Source organism: Acartia tonsa, chromosome 15 (assembly GCF_053477335.1).
Source record: "Acartia tonsa isolate MP-2025a chromosome 15, ASM5347733v1, whole genome shotgun sequence".
Lineage (NCBI taxonomy): Eukaryota > Metazoa > Arthropoda > Copepoda > Calanoida > Acartiidae > Acartia > Acartia tonsa.
Window position 1 is genome coordinate 7,613,363 of NC_137274.1, and position 24,099 is coordinate 7,637,461.

General features: G+C 32.1%; 1 protein-coding gene across 5 annotated transcripts in view; it reads right to left on the reverse strand.

Moving 5' to 3' along the window:
- LOC145307188 (potassium voltage-gated channel subfamily B member 2-like) overlaps positions 1 to 24,099 on the reverse strand; it is a 212,482-nt gene that overhangs the window by 38,554 nt on the left and 149,829 nt on the right. For all 5 annotated transcript variants that reach the window (XM_080149550.1, XM_080149552.1, XM_080149551.1 and 2 more), the window contains 2 exons: positions 23,542 to 23,668; positions 15,250 to 15,320 (listed from right to left, as the gene is read on the reverse strand). In XM_080149550.1, the coding sequence (XP_080005676.1) occupies positions 15,250 to 15,320; positions 23,542 to 23,668 (198 nt within the window). The remainder of the gene's footprint in view (positions 1 to 15,249; positions 15,321 to 23,541; positions 23,669 to 24,099) is intronic.

Here is a 24,099-nt window from a genome sequence, read left to right on the forward strand (position 1 = left end):
GTTTAATCTTATAAAAATAGAAATACTAGGCTTTAATAAATTATTTCATATATTCAGATAATTGTAAGCAAATTTAATATAAAAATAGCAGACATAGGACAAGATAAAGCAACATACATATATAATATATAAATATAAATACTTATATATATAAAAATATTATATATAGTACAATAAAAACTAGTTTTATTAAGCTTAAAGCATTATAAAAAGTACTCATAAAATTTAATGGAAAAATACAATACGCTTTATCATATAATACGCTCACAAATTTATCATGGCAAAGCTTTAGTTAGGACAATTACAAATCAAGGTACTTTAGAATATTAAACACTCACAAATTAATAATACCAAAGCTTTGTTTAGAACAAGTTAAGAATCTTTATATATAGATAATTACAAAGCTTTTTTAGGACGCTTGCACAACAAGAATAAACGCTCACAATTCAAATATAACAATTCTTTGTTATAGGACGCTCACAAATTATTTATGTAAATAATATAACATTACATTTGACTTTAAAGCACTTGGACAAACTTTATCAATAAATAGTATTCTGAAATTATCTTTATAAATTTTGTATTAGTGAAATAATAATTTCAGAATTTTATTTCTATATTATAACTGATCTATAATGCATTATAAAACATGATTTTTGGAATCTGAAATGATTTAATTCACTTGGTATGTCTAAAAAATTGAGGAACGCTGTGTATTTTGTAACTAAGAAATTAAATAACTTAATCTTTGAATAGTATATTGACAAATATTTCATTCTGAACATAATAGCAATGATTGAAATTATCAATCACACGTTAACAAGGATAGAAGGAATTTTTTTTCTTTTTTAACTCAGAGATTTCTTTTGAAGGCCTATTTCTTTAGGGTTACACATTTTTCAAGTAATCTTATGTTACAATCTCTTCTGATTGAACTAGATAAAGGAGTCACTGAATGGCACTTGATATTTTCATTTTAATACTTAATGTGCATGAAGCTGGTAAAAGTGTCTCCTAAATTATCCTAATTTACACATTTCCTTTTTATATGACATCAATTGGAATAGTTTGATCAAATGTGTTATAATTTGGCCACTTTTTTACCAGTTTCAATGTGTAATGACACCAAATTTTAATGCACTGAAAGGAAACAAAGCATCAAAATAATAATAAACTCTGTTGGATTGGATATGGGATATGTTATTCAACCCAGGAATAAGGTATAAACAACAAGCGAAATAAATAGAAAATAATATTTGGGGGGCAAATGGAGAGGTCATCAATTTTATGATGTGTTGCCCCCCAACAAAAGCTGAAAAACACGTATAGGTTTCATGATTTTTTTCCGAATTAATTTCGTTATTGGTATAAGCTGTATTAAACCATTTAATGGTGTATCTCTGTATATAACTATATTTTGGTAATGAATGGTACAAAATGTCCTGCAGACAACAAATGCTTTGATTGAAAGACTTTTGTCAGAACTTTAACTCTTTATGGGAATAAGCTGTGCCTGTTTTGGGTCAAGACATTCCCTGTGATCTAACATTCCTCTAAAATAGGAAAGAACCTTAGTGTTTTTGTTTCTAATAAAGATTGTATGCCATGACAAAGTTTTTGCTTGAAAAGATCATACAGACCATATTTTTCTTTTCATCCTAATGCTTGTATTAAGAATAAAGTTAGTTATTCCACAACCCAACTGAATAAATAGTTATTACTTGAGAGTATGTGAAACTAGATGTCATTGTATTGATTACATATCAAAGAATCAGAAGCAAGGGATGCTAAACTTTCCTTCCAATACAGAAAAATAACTGTTGTATTCCTTTATATTTTTTCAAGAGAAAAGTAACTTCTTCTCAAGAGGGTTTCACCCCACCATTTATAAGTTTTTGAATACAAAAAAAATTCACGAGGGGAAATTTTTTGTCTTGGGAGGGTGGGGTTGTTTTACCCCCGTATAAAATAGCTCAACATCATCAAAGGATCAGTAGCTATTTGCTCTGGAAAGCAAAGCAAAATTGATTCAGCAATTATCAAGATCTTAAGAATTATGTGGCTTTATTTACCCCAGATAGTTCATTTTAAATGTGTAAACCAAAAAAAATATGGTTGCATTTTCTCATTTGTGTGAGTTTAATGAATTATCTAGTGCAAAAGCTTGCCAACATTGTTCCATCTGAACTAATGTTGTGATTTTAATGAATTATCATGTGCTAAAAATCCAACATATTACCTTTTGAATACCAAAATTTGGAAACAATATTAGTTATTTCTCACATTGTATTATAAACGGCTTTCTGCGGATTTAGAATGTACAATTATGAGATTAAAACTAGTTTTTTTAGCTGGCTAAAAAAACTGGTTTTATTCTTATGATTGTACATTTTTATATTCGTAGAATGCTGGATATTATACAATGCTAGACATAGTTTTTTCGTATGGATGAGAACCGGTTCCTATCCACCGGATTCGAATGAATACAAGAAAAATATTTACTGTCCCTAATCCATGTCAGGTATAGAACTAACTACTGTAGAACTCTGTGCTCAACCTCTTAGCTTAATCATTAACAGAAACCAATCTTCTTGAGTGAATAACTTCCAGGTATAAAGTCAACAGCAAGACACCCTCAAATTTGAAACTCTAACCTGGCTTTGATGTCAAAATGACCAGGTTCTGATCTTCACTAAGAAGCTTTCAAAATGCCAAATCAAAAATGAGGACTAATCAAAAATCCCCTGGTCAAAGTATCCCAATTGACGTCATATTTTGTTTTCTATGAAATCAATTAGAAGTTTGGCGCAATATCATAACAATCGTCCACTTTTTAGAGCGACACTTTTTCAAGCTTCGTCACTAAACTAAAGCATCAAAATAATATGCCTTTCTGCTGTTTTTTTCAGCAAATTGGCAAAAAAATAATAGGATCTTATACAAAGATTGAACAATTTCTGGTAAATTAATACATAATACTACAATAGCAACTTTGAGCCTATTTGTTACCAAAACACAAACAGTGTTAGGTCTTTTAATGCCCTGTTTTGCCTTCCTAGGACCTACAAAACAATCCAGCACTGTAGCAACAAGGTATTTATAACGCCAAAATAATTATCCCACAGACAACCAACTCTTTGATTGAACAACATTTTTTTATGAATCTTAACTAGTTGTGTAAGGTAAGGAGTTGAGTTTTTTTTATCAAAGCAATCCACATCTAACATAACAGAACAAGAAAATACTTTTTCATGACTTATCATTTCTCAAATATTGCAAACTAAAATCAAAACAGAAACATCCTTCAGGAAAAAATATGAGAATGAATGACTTAAATTCAAAAAATGACCAAATAAGAGTAATCAATTAGATAAATTAGATTATAAGATATAAAACATTGGAGAGGTAAAATATTAGCAAATAGATAGAATAGTTCAATAGTTAAAATATAATTGATAGATAGATAGTTGTTGGAAAGAAAGTTAGAAAATGTATAGATTTATAGAAAAATAGTTAGAAATTAAGGAAGATATGGAAAGGGAGTTTTACCCATACAATTGTAAATAGATATAAAAAATATGAGAATTTATTTATAAGAAAGATAAGTAAGTGGGTACATTTTTAGATAAAAGGATAAAACAAATTTAATGAAACATAGAGAGATAGAAGAATTTATATAATTAGAAATATAAAAATACAGTTAAAAAGACAAAATAGTTTTAAAAGATAGAGAGATAAATAGGTATATAAATATATATTAAACTTGTAGGAAAGGTGAACTGAAACCGCTTTTAATTTACAACTTTGACTTTTATCAGATTTATGTTCAAAGTTAGATTCAACAAGAGACCCTCACCTATACAGATAAAAGAATTAGAGGAATAGCCAGCAAAATTAATAATCAACCCGTGAGTAAGGCATCTGCTCATTTTTGGGAAGGTGATAGGTTTCAATCTTGACCACGTAAATAAAGATGTTAAAAATGGTTCCTACTGCTTCTACATAAGATTTGAAAATATTTAGAGTAATGAGAATGGCTGGACCCAAACAGGCAGAACTAATAATTAACCCGTGACTGGGGCAAAACAAGTGCATCCGAGGAAGAAAGGTGATAAGTTTAAATCTTGGCCTGATACTGCCTCATTATCATATATGTTTAAAATGGCTTCTACTGCTGCTTCGTCAGGTTTGCAATATAAATAGTTAGAGTAGGACGCCTTGTCCCAAAACAGGTGCAACTCACTACCATGCAACTGATAATCAACCCATGACTGTGGCAAAACAAGTAGTGCATCCGTGGAAGAAAGGTCATATGTTCTAATCTTGGCCTGATACTGCCTCATTAATAAAATGTTTATAATGGCTTCTACTGCTGCTTCGTCAGGTTTAGAGTAGGACGCCTTGTCCCAAATCAGGCGCAACTCATTACCATGCACTGTTAGAACTTCCAGACAAAGGTCATGGAAACAAAAGGTTGGTTGTCTAAAAGGTGTTTAATCATATGATCGTACACAGCATTAGGTGATATTTGGTTTTGAATAGAGGAAGACAAAAGTTTTTCAAACTTAGGGCTGGAGAAAAAAAAATTAAGTGTAAAGAAATATTTAATCTAGTAGAAATATATAACTTCTTTAATTTGCCAAATAAATAATAAATAATAAGGAACCTAGTAATAGTGTCTAACTTTTTATCTTTGTGACGTAACAAAAATCCATCTCTTTTTTAGGGGTTTCCTTTCCCACCTCCCCTCTCATCCTTCGATTTTTGTTACGTCACGAAGATAAAAAGTTAGACACTATTACTAGGTTCAATAATAAGTATTTTCATGAACCCAGTTCCCAAATCATTCGAATATATAAGTGAAACTTAAGCAGTTTAGGAAAAGGTAAACTAGGATTATCAAGCATTTATCCATCTAAAAATGATCGGTTAGTTTTTTTTTCTTCTTTATTAGATTCTTAAGATATTGCAACTTATAAAAATCTAAATAATCAATTAATGAAACATACAATCATGAAGTATTACAATGGTTTAACTTTCATGTTTCAAATTTCAGCATTGTTTCAAAACAGCAATATGTAAAAATTCATTTCTATTTTCACCAAAAAGTATATAAATCCAACTTGTACTATAAGATCTTTGCGTTTTCCATATGAATGACTTTTATAAACTTCTGGAGTTTTTTACTGAGAGGTTTTGTCCCCCTATATCAGTAACACCCCTTTTGTATAGTAGGTGTACCATATGGGAACCCTATATATATCATCTAGAGAACCCAAGCACATCATCCACTTGTAATGGGATGTAGATGTAATACTCTAACGTCCACTGGTTGATATTAGGTTAAATAACATCCAACAGACAACCAACCCTTTGATTGCATGACCTTTGTCATAGAAGTCCTAAAGTGCAGTGTTGCCTGTTTATGGGCTAAGCATTCTCTCTACACTAACTGTTTATGTTGTTCACCTGACAAAGCAGTAGTAAGAACCATTTAAGCTCTTTATTTATGGCTAAGATTGGAACCTATCAACTCCTCGACGACAAACAGATGCGCTTTGCGTTGAGCCATGGTCATGGGTAGAAACCCTATATATTTCACGGTACATTTTTGAGCTGGCCCTCGATAAATCTAATAACTTTATTATCTAAACCATCCATTGTGGTGTATTAGAAATTAATTACATTGCCACACACTCACCACAGCAAATGGTAATCCATATTAATCCATACTAATAAATATATTGGGGAGGTAGTGAGCTCAAACCATGTCATAACTAAAGATATAAAAAGATTCATGACTTTCATAGTAATAAGAAAATGGTTAAAATTGGTAAAAACAATCATCCATGTGACGTCATAAAGATGAGGATTATTCATCTCTTTTTTGAGGGTTTTCCCACTTCTCCTCTCATCTTCCTCATTTTTATGCCATCACATTGATCATTTTTGACACAATTTGGGCTTTGTCTAGAAATAGTAATGGAAATGTTTTGGCCAAAAACAGGCGCAGCAGATGCACTAAATCTCAAGGTTGTTCATCTGCAATAGTTGGGATATCTGTGCCTTTGGACCTACTATCTTGTTGACGAAGCCCATTTTGTTCCGAATTTGTATCACTTTTGAAAAGTGCAACTCCAGTTACGTCATATTTTTCTTTCCCGAAAAAGGGAAGGGGGGAAGAAAATCTCTTCAAAAGAGATGGGGAAAACCCCCCTTTCTCTCATCTCTATTTTCTTCCCCCCTTCCCTTTTTTTTCTTTTCCCCTTCCCTTTTTTTTCTTTTCCCCTTCCCTTTTTCAGGAAGAAAAATATGACGTAACTGGAGTCGCACTTTTCAAAAGGGATACAAATTCGGAACAAAATGGGCTTCGTCTATCTTGTTCTAAACCTTTCATGTATTTTTTTTATGGAAAGGTAGGGAACACTGGTCTGTAAATTACACTGATACCCAAAGTTTTATAAACATGATTTCTAATTTAATGGCTGAAAACTTTGGATACTTTAATTGAATTTTGAATATTAGGTTTCAAACTAGCAATGTCTATTATAACCTACAGGGTTCATTTTGTTTATCATCATTGAGGACATTAATTTAATGTCTTATCCCTAAATATCCCAGCTGTATCTGTCTATGTAAGGTATTGTTTGATATATTCTGACTGGCCCTACCCCCCAACCCACGCCATGCATAATTCAATTCTAAATCTGAACAAGGAGTTTTTAAATTCAGGGATTAATATATTTTATGACCAACTACTTTATAGAGGTCATCTCAAAAAATGCCTTTTTTTGAAAACTCTTATCTTAAAAAATGCTTAGGTTTGAAACCGGGTGAATATATCTTATGGCTAGCTACTTTATTGGGGTCATCTCAAAAACGCCTACGTTAGTAAATACTTATCTAAAAAATACCTATCTTACTAAAAGCTTATCTAAGTAAACACCTATCTCAGAAAACTCTTATCTTAGAAAACGCCTATCTCAGAAAACACATATGTCAGAAAATGCCTATCTTAGAAAACGCTTATCTCAGAAAACAACACAAGGATGAACATATTATACTTTATTGGGGTCATCTCATAAAAAGTATATTTTAAAAAAAGCAGCGTTTTCAATTTTCAATTTTAAAAATTTTTGTAGTAAAACCAGTTTTTTTAAGTCCCTAGCAAACAAAACTGGTATTAATTTTATGATTTGTATATTGATATTTGTGGAAAAATGTCTGTAATACAAAGATCTACAAGATTTTTTAGAAAAGCTTAGAACCGGTTCTAATCCAGCAAATATTTATAAGTTTGGAAGTCATACTGGAAAAGAATATATTTAGCCCTGTGGTAAAGTTAGAGCAAATATAAAATCTATATAATACAATATACACCATAGAGTGAAGAAGTTCCAGTCAAAATTTTGGAGGAAAAAAATTTCAAAAAATATTCAATTAATATTCTGTTTCCTCTAGCCTCTATTCGAATGCCCAAGTAAAGAGAGGGGGCATACCCACATTTTTATTGTGTAAAATAAAGATGAAATGTTTTTTGGGGAAATATGTGATATTGCCCCCCCCCTAATTATAATAGCCTAAAACCTGGAACAGTGGTCCATTTGTTTATTGGACGGTGGAAAGTTTCATGTGTGACGTCATAAGAAAAGGAAGTATGAGAGGAGAAGTGGGATGGAAACCCCCAAAAATAGGATTACAGACGTATTTTTATGACGTCACGCATGACACTTTCCGCTGACCTGCTGTTTATGAGAATCTAATGGACTTAAATGTTGAAAGGTAAGACCCCTAAGAATAGACCAAAAGTTAGCTTGAACATCCCGTCCTACTGAATTAAAACTGAAAAGACAAGCTAATATATTCTTCATATAATATTTTATATACCTAGAAAATGTTCTTTCAAAACTGTAACAATTTTGTACATACACAATGATGATACCAAAACTATCCATTCTTTAGATTACAATTAATGGTAGAAACGTTTGGATACTCAGTTTATTGAACCAACCAATCATAATTCAAGTCCCCAAAGATGTTAATCCAACAAATAAGAAATTAAGTTTATGCTATCATGGGATTACAATAACAGTTATTTCTCTTATCGTATTATAAACGGCTTTCCGCGGATAAAGAATGTACAATTATAAGATTAAAACTAGTTTTTTTAGCCCCGAGGTGCCGGAGGCACCGGCTAAAAAAACTGGTTTTAATCTTATGATTGTACATTTCTATATTCATAGAAAACTGGATATAATACGATGCTAGACATAGTTTTTTCGTATGGATGAGAACCGGTTCCTATCCACCGGATTCGAATGAATACGAGAAACCAAATTATCCCTCCTGTGAATAATATTTTTTTTTCAACCTACCCAAATTAAATGTAAGTACACAAAGTTTAGAAGCTAGAGAATAATAAATATCTTTCTCTTATTCATTCGAGTCCGGTGGATAGGAACCGGTTCTCATCCATACGAAAAAACTATGTCTAGCATCGTATTATATCCAGCTTTCTACGAATATAAAAATGTACATTTATAAGATTAAAACCAGGTTTTTTAGCCCGTGCCTTCGGCACCTCGGGGCTAAAAAACTGGTTTTAATCTTATAATTGTACATTGTATATCCTTCGGCACCTCGGGGCTAAAAAAACTGGTTTTAATCTTATAATTGTACATTGTATATCCGCGGAAAGCTGTTTATAATATGATTCGAGAAATAACTATTATAAAACTTTGGGTACCAGTGACTTTAAATTATAACTTTTTTACTGTTTTTTTTCAAACACTGAAAAAAAGGTAAAGATTTAAAAAGAATATCCACTATGTAACTTTTCAAAAGAGCGAAGCTTTTCTATAATTAGGGTCAGTCCTTACTTCCGTCCGAAAACTGTCTATAATATGGTAATAACATTTCGATCATAGAATGTCAATAAATTACTATATGCGACAATAATATAAAATGTACCGTTAAATTTAAGGAATTTTATGTTTTAAAATCCATTAAAAAACGTAAAATGATCAGTTATATTTAGAGTAGCTGCACTAATGATGAAAAAATATCAGGATATAAAGGGATACGACAATGGACGATAAATTTATGTACATACCCAATGAATCAATAGTTTGAAACAAAAAGATCAAGATTTATAAAAAGTTCTATTGAAACACGACAATGAATTAGAATTTAAAAACTTTGGGTACCAGTATAATTTACAGTCCAATGTCCCCTCCCTCCCTGATAAAATGCTTATAGATCAGTTATAATATGTTAAAGGCAGGGACAGTGCAATGGATAATAATTTTATCTTCTCATTAAAATTTTTAGCGCATTATCATATTTCCTCGTATTCATTCGAATCCGGTGGATAGGAACCGGTTCTCATCCATACAAAAAAAACCATGTCTAGCATCGTATTATATCCAGTTTTCTACGAATATAGAAATGTACAATCATAAGATTAAAACTAATTTTTTTAGCCGGTGCCTTCGGCACCACGGGGCTAAAAAACTAGTTTTAATCTTATAATTGTACATTCTATATCCGCAGAAAGCCGTTTATAATACGATACGAGAAATAACTATTCTCGTATTCATTCGAATTCGGTGGATAGGAACCGGTTCTCATCCATACAAAAAAAAACTATGTCTAGCATCGTATTATATTTAGCTTTATACGAATATAAAAATGTACAATTATAAGATTAAAACCGCGGAAAGCTGTTTATAATACGATGCGAGAAATAACTAATCATTGTAAAACAGCAAAAAAGGAAAAAAGTGCATAGAGTGATCAACACAGTTTATTTAAACATGAAATTTTTAATTGATAAGTCCAATACACAGTGTTTCATTAAATAATTTTAACAAATCTTTAGTTGGTTAAATAAAAAGAAATGATATTTGGATGAGTAATAGTTATTTCTCTCATCGTATTATAAACAGCTTTCCGCGGATAAAGAATGTACAATTATAGGATTAAAACCATTTTTTTTGCCCTGAGATGGCGAAGGCACCGGCTAAAAAAACTGGTTTTAATCTTATGATTGTACATTTTTATATTCGTAGAAAGCTGGATATAATACGGTGCTAGACATATTTTTTTCGTATGGATGAGAACCGGTTCCTATCCACCAGATTCGAATAAATACGTGAACAATTTTTATAAAGAAGTAAGTTTATTTATTTAATTGTGAGCTTATGCTATTTTACTTTTAAATTAAGTGAATCAAAATGACGATCAGAAGGATAATTCTACTTATTATAGAGTATCTTTGTAATTGAATAGAAAATAATTTATTATCCATTGGCTTATCACTGCTTCTGTGACGTAACCTCTTAAAAATTGCATAATAATCACTTACTCTTCAAATCTGATAATAAAAAAAGAAAATATAATGATTATAATAACAACCTTATAATATGACAAAATCCATAAAAGCGAAGCTCTTTATCCAGAAGGAAGGACAAAAAAAACAATAACTTTTTCAGACTTTGATAAGCAGAACATAAATTTGAAAGTCTAAATAAAGTTGTGCATAAATTTGCTGCAAAAATGTGCAAATGCTTTAAAGGACATACTTTCATTTTTAAGATTTGATTATGGAGGTGCCCCGTTATAATATTGTACATTGTTATCTTAGGAATCAATATTCTAAAAATAAGATCAATAGGATAAATTTATTGTACAAAAAGTTGTTGTCAAGAAAAAGTTTATATCAGCTTGTTATACATAGATGTACGGACTTTTTTGTAACAATAATAGAGTTGCTATGCTTCCTAAATTGCACCTACCTGTTACAGGAATCATCATGCAAAGTTTGAAATTGATATTAAAATTGTAACATGTCTAGATTATTAAAAAGAGCTAAACACTAAAAATTGATGTATGGATGACCGACTCTAATTATAGAAATGCTTTGCTTTTCAAATGCAAAATATCAAGAAAAGAAGTGATCTGACTGTTAATGTTATATAAAAGTCAAACATGTCTTATAGATAGAGGAATCTGCACAAGAAAAATCAGACCTCTATCTCTCATAGCCTCTGAGAAAATATATTTTTTGTTATCTTACTCTTGTGGTCAGACCCGATAAAGTTATAGAGCAGGCTAGTGCTCCTAATTTGCCGCCAAATTGGACCAATCACGTTTCTTCTAACTATAAAACCAGCGTGCTATTGGACGATCTTGTGACAAGGTGAAACGTCATTGGTTCAATTTAGCGGCAAAATCAAAATATTCGGAAATTAAAAGTTATACAAAATTGTTATAAATACGTTCTCTCGTTGATATATCCCAATAAAGATAAACAAAATTACCCTCTATTTTTTAATAAACTTATTGGTTGAAAAGTTTGGGTACTATTATAATTTACAATATCGATATAATGTGTAATTTACATATAAAAAATAAAAGTACATATCGGTTATATATCATACATTTTATTATTTTATTTATAAGTTGATGTACAGTGAATCTTCAATAAGAAAAATCAGCCGTCTATCTCAATTAACATGCGAATAATCACATATTCTTCATTGCATTATGGATGGACAGACAGACGGACAGAAAACGTGGATTATATTATTGCTTTGCTGCTAAAACTAATTTCAAAAAAAAAAAAATTTGTTTATCATATTAAAGGATAATTTTGAACATTATTGACCTATCCCCCCTCAAAAGCAGCAGGGATTTAAAGGGATAAGACAATGGACGATATATTTATGTACATACCCAATGTTCCTAAGAAAAGATATATAACCCTGTAGATTTGTTTTGGAATCAACCAATCAAAATTATTTTAAAATACCCAAAGCTTTTGTGCCATCAAACTCAAGGATCTAAAAAACTCGTTCTATAGATTACAATTAGTCGTTGAATCGTTTGGACACTCAGCTTTATGAACCAACCAATCAAAATTTAATAAAAGTTGTAAAGCCATCGAATAAGAAAACGTTATCAAAAAAACTTTAAGCACTAGTGTAATTTACAGCCTTATGTCCCCTCCTCCCTACATTTGGGATGTACATCAATTTATCGGCCATTGTCTTATCCCTTTAGATCTCTGAGTTTTTCAAGCACATAGTTATAAAAAAAATCTTGAACTAAAATTGGACAATCAAAGCTAATTTTCGCCACAGAAAATTGTCTTTAAAAAGGCTCTTAAGCTTTTTTTTAGTATTTAAGCTTCTCTATAATAATAGTATGTATGTTTGTTTGTACGTTTAGCTCTATAAAATCTCCTTTTTTACTCACCCCAACCCCCCCACCCTTTCTCTACAAAAAAAACTTGAAATTAAAAGATTTTTTGTTTTTTTTTCTGGCGGATTTTTAAAAATTATTTTAAAAAAAAAATTTGGTGAAAATTTTTGAACACTGCTATTTAAATTGGAAAATATCTATTTATAAAACTTTGGAGACCAGTTTAATTTTCAGTCCAATATCCCTTTCATTTCTTGATCAATTTCAATGCTATTTATTCATCTATACGTTTTATAGTAATTCAAACGTACGGACAATAACTAATTATAAATTGCTACGTAAATTCGTATTTTAAGAAATAATATTTTTAAAATATATAAATATAGATAGATAGATAATATCATAACTTTCAAAATACAATACGATACATAGTTTTCCAGTATGGTCCAAAAGCAATTTATATCCAGTGGATAAGAACCGGTTTTCAGCCATACTGAAAAATCATGTATAGCATCGTATTATATCCAGTTTTCTGCGAATATAAAAATGTACAATCATAAGATTAAAACCAGTTTTTTAGCCCGTGCCTTCGGCATCTAGGGACTAAAAAACTGGTTTTAATCTTATAACATTACATTTTCATATCCGCGGAAATCTGTTTATAATACGATACAATAAATAACTATTAAATATATATATAATTATAGGTACAACCTTAAAATATATAATTTTAAACCCTACAAATTATGGTTAATTTTCAAACTTTTTTTTACCTAAAAACCTTAAAAAAGAAATTTTAGTACAAAAAATAAAATGAATGGTTAATTTGAGCAACGGGAGAAGTCTGTGACGATTAAGTAAATATTTTACTCTCAAAATCACATCAATAACCACTCTTTCAATTTATACTAACGGCTACGCCCCTATAGAGGCCTCTTTGGAGGGGGGGGGGGGGGGGGGGCATTTTTAAAGAGTAAATTTTCCTTCATTTTAAGATGGGTTGAATTTTGTCTCTTGGGAGGGTGGAGATACCCTCCCCCAAATGGTTATAAACCTTCCCTGGACCAATAAACAGATAGACAGATAGACAGATAGACAAATAGACAGATAGACAGATTGACAGATAGACAGATAGAAGATAGACAGATAGACAGATAGACGGATAGACAGATAGACAGATAGACAGATAGACAGATAGACGGATAGACAGATAGACAGATAGACAGATAGACAGATAGACAGATAGACAGATAGACAGATAGACAGATAGACAGATAGACAGATAGACAGATAGACAGATAGACAGATAGACAGATAGACGGATAGACGGATAGACAGATAGACAGATAGACAGATAGACAGATAGACAGTTAGACAGATAGACAGATAGACAGATAGACAGATAGACAGATAGACAGATAGACAGATAGACAGATAGACAGATAGACAGATAGACAGATAGACAGATAGACAGATAGACAGATAGACAGATAGACAGATAGACAGATAGACGGATATACAGATAGACAGATAGACAGATAGACGAATAGACAGATAGACAGATAGACATATAGACAGATAGACAGATAGACAGATAGACAGATAGACAGATAGACAGATAGACAGATAGACGGATAGACAGATAGACAGATAGACAGATAGACAGATAGACAGATAGACAGATAGACAGATAGACAGATAGACAGATAGACAGATAGACAGATAGACAGATAGACAGATAGACAGATAGACAGATAGACAGATAGACAGATAGACAGATAGACAGATAGACAGATAGACAGATAGACAGATAGACAGATAGACAGATAGACAGATAGACAGATAGACAGATAGACAGATAGACAGATAGACAGATAGACAGATAGACAGACAGACAGATAGACAGATAGACAGATAGACAGATAGACAGATAGACAGATAGACAGATAGACAGATAGACAGATAGACAGAGAGACAGATAGACAGATAGACAGAGAGACAGATAGACAGAGAGACAGATAGACAGATAGACAGATAAACAGATAGACATCCTGTTACTTTATATAAGGCCGAATTATAAGATAAAGAAAAAAACTATAAATACGTCGTATCCAAACGGTAAATAAGTCATTGAATTGTTAAAAAGAGAGGGGTAGGTTTCTGGTAGAATCCGTAAAGGGGTGTGTTTTAAGGCTTAAAAATAGTAGTAGAGCGAAAATATTCACTAGATATGTGTATTTCTTATTGAAAAGAACTATAGACAAAAAAAAAATTTGTATACAGATAACATAAATTTATATCGTTCTAATACTGTTTTTAACTTATAACACATAACCTTTACGGATTCTATCAGAAACCTACCCCTCTCTTTATAAATGGATATAAAGTACGTGGATGTTGGGAGAGATTTTTGCATACCCTGATAAATTGTTTTTCCCAGCTGGCTAATATCACTGATGCCTTTACCCCCCTCCCCTCCCATTGACCAATATCAGAGGACTATATTAGCAACCAAAAAATTATCATGTCACAAAAATCCACGTAATCTACATATATCCAAAAATATAAATGCTATCATTTAAAAATTTAGTTTTCAGTACGGCTCTAAAACCGATTAATATCCGTTGGATTAGAACCGGTTATGTGACATACTGAAAAATGATGTATCAAACAAAATTAATAAAGACAATTTTCCACGAATAATTAAATAAATTTAGTTTTGATGGCCTAGGGCTTTGGCCCATTAGGGCCAACAAAACCCTGAAAGAATATTTGGCGTATAGTCCCTTTCGTGACAACGCCTCTTGAGGGGCGTTTCGTCGTACTTTCACAGTAGCTTTTCAAGGTTAGGTAAGATTATTGCCCTGCAGGGGCTAGAAATACAAGAAAAGCTACTATGAAAAAATACGACAAAACTCTCCTTAAAAGGCACTGTCACGAAAGCGACTATACACAAATATTTTATTATTTACAATCTGTGGAAAACTGTCTATAATACGATGCGAAAAACAACAATTAACTGTTATATATGTTTATTTCCCCTACCTATTTACGACTATAGGAACCGGTAGGGCCAATATGAAGACTCCAATCAAAGCACAAAATCCGCCAATCAACTGAAAAAAAAAGTTACAAGAATAAGATTATTTTGAAAAGCGATTGTCTGTCCGTCCAAATCGGTAACGGATAGCTATTAACCTTGATAGAATTGTTCTGAGCTGGATCTTTAAATCATTTCAATGGTACGCCAAATCAAGGCGCGTCAAATTTCAGCCAATCACAGCGCGGCATTTCGTAAAATGCTGGCTCACCCCGATTTTGCGCACCATTGAAATGATTGAAAGATCCAGCTCTGTTGATTTTAAACTAACCCCCCCCCCCTCTGAAATATGTGGGAAGAGGGTTTCAATAGACATTGAGGGGAGGCTTCTATTCAAAGTAGATCTATCCTCCTATTATATAAAGTAGTAAGCGTTTTTTGTCTGTCCCGAAGGATCTCGCTAACCGCTGAACCGATTTTGTTCTCCTTTACTGTGAAGATTCTTATAGGTCCTGGGAAGGTTTTAAAATATTTTTGGGGAGGCTGTCTTCACCCCCCTTCCCCAAAAAAAATAAATATTTTTTTTACCATTTTTAAACTCAAATTTAAAATGGGATGACTTTTCCCTCTCCTACCTTAAGTGTCCCTAGGATACCGAAGGATCTCGCTTACCACAGAACCGATCGGGTTCTCCTTACCAGGTCCTGAGAAGGTTTATGTCTATTTGGAAGGGGGTGGGGGGTTCCAACACCATCCCTAGAGAAATCGCCACAGATGCCAAAAAAATCTTTAAAACGTGAAAAAAAAATAAAAAACAACTCATCTTAATATGGAGAAATTATCAAATTAGATATTTTATTAGAAAACATTTTAAGTGCCACTAGAGGCCTCTAGGGGCGTAGTACTAGTACTAAAGAAAGAACTAAGCTTCTAACCTCTAGAATGTCCTAAAACCACCACTGCACATATGTTAAAAGAAGGTGTCTTAACTTCTACATCTACTACTTACTAAAAACACCGACTAGCTATTTTAAATAAAAAATAAAAAAGATAAGACACCATCTTTGAAGTAAAGGGGCAAAGAAGTAATCTAAAACCATCCTAGCACCTACATAAAGCTTTTCTGAAATGAAGAACTTATTCGGTGCAGTAGCTTTTTAAAAAATCTTAAGCTACGGACAAAAAAAATTACACTTTATATTACACTAGTTACTTCCCACCTAGCCTTTAGGGGGGATGGGGGGGGGGGATTGAGGCCAGATAGATAGCTCAAAACCACACCCAGATAACCATAAAGCTTCTCTGAAAAGAACAACCAATTCAGAGCAGCAATTTCCGAGATCTTCAGTTTCAAACCAAAAAAAATACAACTTACTACTTTTTATTATAATTGCACTTAAAGTCGGAGGGGGAAAGTTCGAACACCCAATTTTCAGTTTGAGGAGGGTGTAATTTTTTATTGGGAGAGTGTAGATACCCCCCCCCAAAAAAAATTAAAAACTATTTCTGGACCTATAAGAATCTTCACTGTAAAGGAGAACCATATCGGTTAAGCGGTTATAAAGATTTTTAGCTACAGACCAAAAAATCCTTACTACTTTATATTCTACTAGCGGTTTCGCCCCTAGCCTCTAGGGGCTTTGCCCAAAGAGGTAATTTAAAAAAATTAAGTATTTCTGGTGCTGCCACTTATTTTAAAATAACTGCCTAAAAAACAAAAAAAATGGTGGGGGGATTTTTGTTTTGGGGGAGATTGTGGGTGCCCCAATCCCCAAAGAAATAGCTTAGCTGAAAACGACCACAGGACCAATAAGTATATACCCTGAAGAGTAGAATCCAATTGCTTCAGTGGTTACCGAGATATTAAGATTCAGACGGACGGACTGACGGACAGACATCATTCTACTTTGTATTACAGAAGATATGGTATATTGAAGGAGGGGGCAACATGCATGCCCCTCCACCCACCAACAAAGAGTTAATCTGTGAAAAGTAAATTTTTCAATCTTCTATCAACACAAAAAATGTAAAGACTTTAATTCCTCCCACCTTCCTAAATCTTTGAGTCAAAATATTTGTTTTTTACTACCTCAGGAATAAGGAGATATGTTTCTCGTATTCAATCGAAACCGATTAATATCCGATAGATTAGAACCGGTTTTCATCTATATGAAAACCATGTCTAGCATCGTATTATTTGAAGGACATAAGGGGATATGTTTATTGACTTGGGTATTAGAGTGGGTCGATTTTGTATATTTTTAGTACAGGGAGAAAGTTGCTCAAAATCAGACACGTGACATCATTAAAATGCGAGGAGAAGTGGGAAAGAAAACCCCTTAAAAAGAGATGGATAATCCCTCATTTTATGACGTCACGTGTCGGATTTTTTAGCGACTTTCTCCCCGTACACTTTTTATCCGAGACCAAAGCGGGAACTTGCATATGATTTTTATAAATATAATATACCTTTGGATGATTTAAATGCAAAGCCCTATAGCTTGACCATACATATATGTATGTACAAACAATTTTATGCATACCCTTAGAATTGTCATAAGCTCTAGTTTTTGGATATATAAGAACCATTCTTGTGCTACGTATAGTAAACGAGCTATGTAGTAAAACTTTATTCACATTTTTCAACATAGCTCCTAAACTACAAATAGCACAAAAATGGTATTTATATTTTTTTAAAAACTAGAGTTTTTGATTTGAAGATTATCTGTATTGTTGGTATGTCTGTTATTCAATCTATTTTTAACTGTATCACTCTTCCATAACTTTTCAAGTTTTTTATAGTGCCTATAAAAAATGGCATCATTATTGCTTACCATTTATCAATAAAATGCGATATGTGAATGGATATAGAATTGCTTGTATATTGCAACATATTTTTGCCTACTGAAATAAAATGAAGCGTTCAGGTGAATAATTTAACAATACCCTCAATTCCCCACCCTACCTTAGGACTTTAACCCCATTCCCTCATCTGACCATGAGGAACCATATTAACCAGTTGTCAATTTAGGTTACTACTTCATTTATTGGTCAGTACTCGCATCCACTTTGAGGATATGTGATGGGGTAAAAGTTAGGGACAGTGGATATTATTATATTAGCCAGCTGAAAGGACCATTTTATTAGATTAGGCAAAAATCTGGTGCAACATCCAAGTAATTATATATCAAGTTACCCTACCTTGTAAGGGCGGGATTCTCCTGTGATTTTCAAGTAATTATCTAGAGAATACAGAGCATCATCCACTTGTAATGGGATGTGATAATCTAACACCCAAGTATATTAGGTCAAGTAACATCTAACAAAACCAACCCTTTGATTGCAGGACATTTGTTCGAGAAGTCCTAACTGTGCAATATCAAGTTACGCAAGAACTTATGTTTTCCCTTATCCCTTAATTTTCATCCAATTTTAAAGCAACTCTTCAATCTTATTTTCTTTTCTTTTAAAAGGACATTTGACTTTTAAACTTTTTTGGTTAATTTTGGAAAGAAGTCCTTAGGTTCTTCCAGATGAATTTAAAATTATGATATGGATGGACAAATGTCAGATTTATAGAGAGATAAATAAATAGATAGACAGATAGATATAGGAAGAAATAAAGATAACTAGATGGATAAATAGTTAGATAGATATATACTTAGATAAATAGATATCTAATTAGATAGATAGATATCTACTTAGATAGATAAATATATACTTAGATAGAGAGATATATACTTGGCTAGATAAATAGATAGATATCTATTTAGATAGGTATATTAACTTAGATGAATAGATAGATACTTAGATAGATAGATACTTAGCTAGATAGATAGATATCTACTTAGATAAATAGATATATATCTAATATCTATTTAGATATGTATATATTAACTTAGATAAATAGATACTTAGATAGATAGATAGACAAATAAACCACTTTTATGAGGAAAATTTACAATTTTGTCCAATATTTTGAAATGTAAAAACTTTATCTTGTTTTTAAAGGATAAGAGAAAATTGATTCAAAAAGTTGATGTAGATCACAAATAGGAATAAATTTACCAAAATCTACACATAAAAGTAAAAGTATGTCTGTCTGTATGTACTATGGGAACCCACTAACTGCTGAACCGATATGGTTCTCCTTGAAATGGCAAGATTTTGACAGAGAGGCATATATAGAGACATAAATACATTAGTAGACTGATATATACTAGAAAGACAGACGGACAGACTGAAAAACAATTAGATGGATAGACAGACAGACAGACAGACAGACATATAGACAGACAGACAATCAATAGACTCACAAAAAAATTGATAAACAGATGGACAGACAGACATATGGATAGAAGAACAGGTGGACAGTCATAAAGAAAAACAGATGCACATACAGACAGACAGACATATAGACAGACAAATAGACAGATAGAAAGACATTTTAACAGACAGATAGATAGACAATAGATGGACAGAAAGTGAATTGGAAGACAAACAAACAGAAAGATAGACAGATAGACGGATAGACAGATAGACAGATAGACAGATAGACAGATAGACAGATAGACAGATAGACAGATAGACAGATAGACAGATAGACAGATAGACATATAGACAGATAGACAGATAGACAGATAGACAGATACATAGATACATAGATAGACAGATAGACAGATAGACGGATAGACAGATAGACAGATAGACAGATAGACAGATAGACGGATAGACGGATAGACATATAGACAGATAGACAGATAGACGGATAGACCGATAGACAGATAGACAGATAGACAGATAGACAGATAGACAGATAGACAGATAGACAGATAGACAGATAGACAGATAGACAGATAGACAGATAGACAGATAGACAGATAGACAGATAGACAGATAGACAGATAGACAGATAGACAGATAGACAGATAGACAGATAGACAAATAGACGGATAGACAGATAAACAGATAGACATCCTGTTACTTTATATAAGGCCGAATTATAAGATAAAGAAAAAACTATAAATACGTCGTATCCAAACGTCAGATCAACATACAGATAGTCAGACATTTTAACCGACAGATAGACAGATAGACAAATAGACAGATAGACACTCAGACTAACATACATATAGACAGACAGACAGATAGACACACAGATCAACATATAGGCAGTCAGACATTTCAACAGACAGATAGACAGACAGACAAATAGACAGACATGTAAAAAGAAATACAGACAGACAGACAGATAGTAGGAGAAACAGACAGATGTACAGACAAGCAGTTAACAGACTGACAGACAGATGGACGTATTAAATCCCCCAGTTTTAAAATAGTCATGCTTAAATTAACTTTGAGACAAAGGTGTTCCAATCAAAAGTCCTTGCAAACAAAAATATCTTTAATTTTTAGAAAATTTATCCCTTTTTCTAAATAAATCTTTTTTTTTGATTTTACACAGGAAGAAGGTTAAAGATTTTAAATTAAAACATTTTTATTTAACCCTTAACTTAACGTAGGGGGGGGGGGAGGGGGGGGATGCTGTCCATGACACTCAAACACCAGGAGGTCCAACAACCCAGGATAGCCAAGGGGAGCCAAATGTCTCCATTTCCGTACAAACCCTTGAAGTATTAGGTTCAGTAACACCCATCAGACAACCAACTCTTTGTTGCACGACCTTTGCCTCAGAAGTCTCGGAAGTCCTAACTGTGCATGGTAATGAGCTGGGTCAACAAAAAAATTCCAACCTTCCATAAAAATAAAAGGAGGGGGGGGGGATACCTAATTTTATGGGGCCTATAATTTTAGTGAACAAACGATTTACCCATGAAGTCTTTACAATCATGATTTAGAACAATCCAACCCCCCCCCCCCCTTCCTTTAAAAAAAATACAGAGCTGGATCTTTAAATCATTTCAATGGTGCGCAAAATCGGGGTGAGCCAACTTTCCACCAATGAGATCACAGCATTTTACGAAATGCCGCGCTGTGATTGACTGAAATTCGGCGCACCCCGATTTGGCGCACCATTGAGATGATTTAAAGATCCAGCTCCGAATACTTTAATAATGGGCATAAAACGCCCCCTCTCCCCGTAATGGTTTAGTATGTTAGTTTTTAATAATGTTCATTTTAGCTTCGCTACTAATAAATGTTGTCATCCTTGTTTATTTCAAGTGAAAAAAATCAGTTCTATTTACAATTTTGAAAATAAATTTTACAAATTTGTGATTTAATTATTTTCTTTTTTTTCTCTCTCTCTCTCTCTCTCTCTCTCTCTCTCTCTCTCTCTCTCTCTCTCTCTCTATCTATCTATCTATCTATCTATCTATATATCTATCTATCTATCTATCTATCTATCTATCTATCTATCTATTTATCTATCTATCTATCTATCTATCTATCTATCTATCTATCTATCTATCTATCTATCTATCTATCTATCTATCTATCTATCTATCTATCTATCTATCTATCTATCTATCTATCTATCTATCTATCTATCTATCTATCTATCTATCTATCTATCTATCTATCTATCTATCTATCTATCTATCTATATATCTATCTATCTATCTATCTATCTATCTATCTATCTATCTATCTATCTATCTATCTATCTATCTATCTATCTATCTATCTATCTATCTATCTATCTATCTATCTATCTATCTATCTATCTATCTATCTATCTATCTATCTATCTATCTATCTATCTATCTATCTATCTATCTATCTATCTATCTATCTATCTATCTATCTATCTATCTATCTATCTATCTATCTATCTATCTATCTATCTATCTATCTATCTATCTATCTATCTATCTATCTATCTATCTATCTATCTATCTATCTATCTATCTATCTATCTATCTATCTATCTATCTATCTATCTATCTATCTATCTATCTATCTATCTATCTATCTATCTATCTATCTATCTATCTATCTATCTATCTATCTATCTATCTATCTATCTATCTATCTATCTATCTATCTATCTATCTATCTATCTATCTATCTATCTATCTATCTATCTATCTATCTATCTATCTATCTATCTATCTATCTATCTATCTATCTATCTATCTATCTATCTATCTATCTATCTATCTATCTATCTATCTATCTATCTATCTATCTATCTATCTATCTATCTATCTATCTATCTATCTATCTATCTATCTATCTATCTATCAATCTATCTATCTATCTATCTATCTCTCTCTCTCTCTATCTATCTCTCTATCTCCCTCCCTTTCTCTCTCTTTTCCTCTCTCTCTCTCTTCCACACTCTCTCTCTCACTCTTTCTCTCTCTCTCTCTCTCTCTCTCTCTCTCCCCCTCTCTGCCTCTCTCTCCATCTCTCTCCCCCTTACAATTTGTAAGTAAGAAATAACTTTTAAAAAATTCCACGAAAAAAAATATAAAACTTTTAATGTATAAATTCAGCGAATATGTATCAAAATCTCAAAACCAAACTGAATGATACTAAATTTTTAAACAACCCCCTCCCCCACATCCCTCCACAAAAAATATATTATTATCTATAATACAAAGTAGAACGATGTCTGTCTGTCTGTTTATTTGTTTGTTTGTAGCGAAGGATCTCGCTAACCGCTGAACCGATCAGGTTCTCCTTTACAGGGTAGCTTCTCATAGGTCCCGGGAAGGTTTAAAACTATTTTCTTATACACATTATAAAATTAAAACCATTTATTTTAGCCCGGAGATTCAGGCTTAAAAAACTGGTTTTAATCATATGTTTTTACATTTTTATATTCGTAGAAAACTGAATACAGCACGATGCTAGACACATAGTTTTTTTCGTATGGATAAGAACCGGTTCTAATCCACTGGATATTAATCAGTTTCGAATGAATACAAAAAATAGTTATTCTTAGAAAAGCTTTGCTATTAAGATTTCTGAAATGTAAAAGTTAAATTTTTCAAATAATCTTCAAAATTTTAGATTGATCAGAGGAATATTTATATATTTTATTAAACTATAAAACTTTATTTAAAATAAAGACAATTATTTCCAACTATTCTACTAATATACCTATCTATTGATCAATCTATCTAACAATCTATCTATCGATCTTTATATTGATCGATCTCTCGATCTATCTATTGATCTATCTATCAATCTATCTATTATTCTATCTGTCAATCTATATATCAATCTATTTACTGCTCTATCTATCAATTTATCTATCGATCAATCTATCAATCTATCTATCAATCTATCTATTGATCTATTTATGAATAATTAATATGAAACCCTACCTGTCCAAATGGTGTAGTTGGAGACTTGGAGCCATAACCAACAGTAGTGAGAGTCATGAGTCCCCACCAGAAACTATCCAGGAAACTCCATTTGTTCTTCGATTCTTTCTCCGCGAAGTAAATCAAACTAAAATTAATTATCTCTTTTAAAAAGTGAAACTTTTCTATACTTAGGGTCTGTCTGTCCGTATGTACCTCACAGTCAGTTAATTTGAACAGATTAGAATTGTCCTTTCGAGTTCAAACTTTGCATGGTAATTCCTGTAGTAATTTAATACGATTTTGAAAGCGTAATAACTCTATAATCGTTACCAGAATGTTCGATCATTCATTTTAGGAATGTTGACTTCTAATCTTTTTTAAAAAATTTATATGATAAAATTGATCTGATTTTTGGAATACTAATTAGTACAATTTTATAAACGAAGCATCTATATAATCATTCCTAAAAATGTCAGTATGTTCTTAAACAATATCCTGTATTTAATCAATTTTTAACTAAATTTACTTACAATTTTGTTTCGACTTTTATAAATTTATATTCTCCTGCTCAGTTCT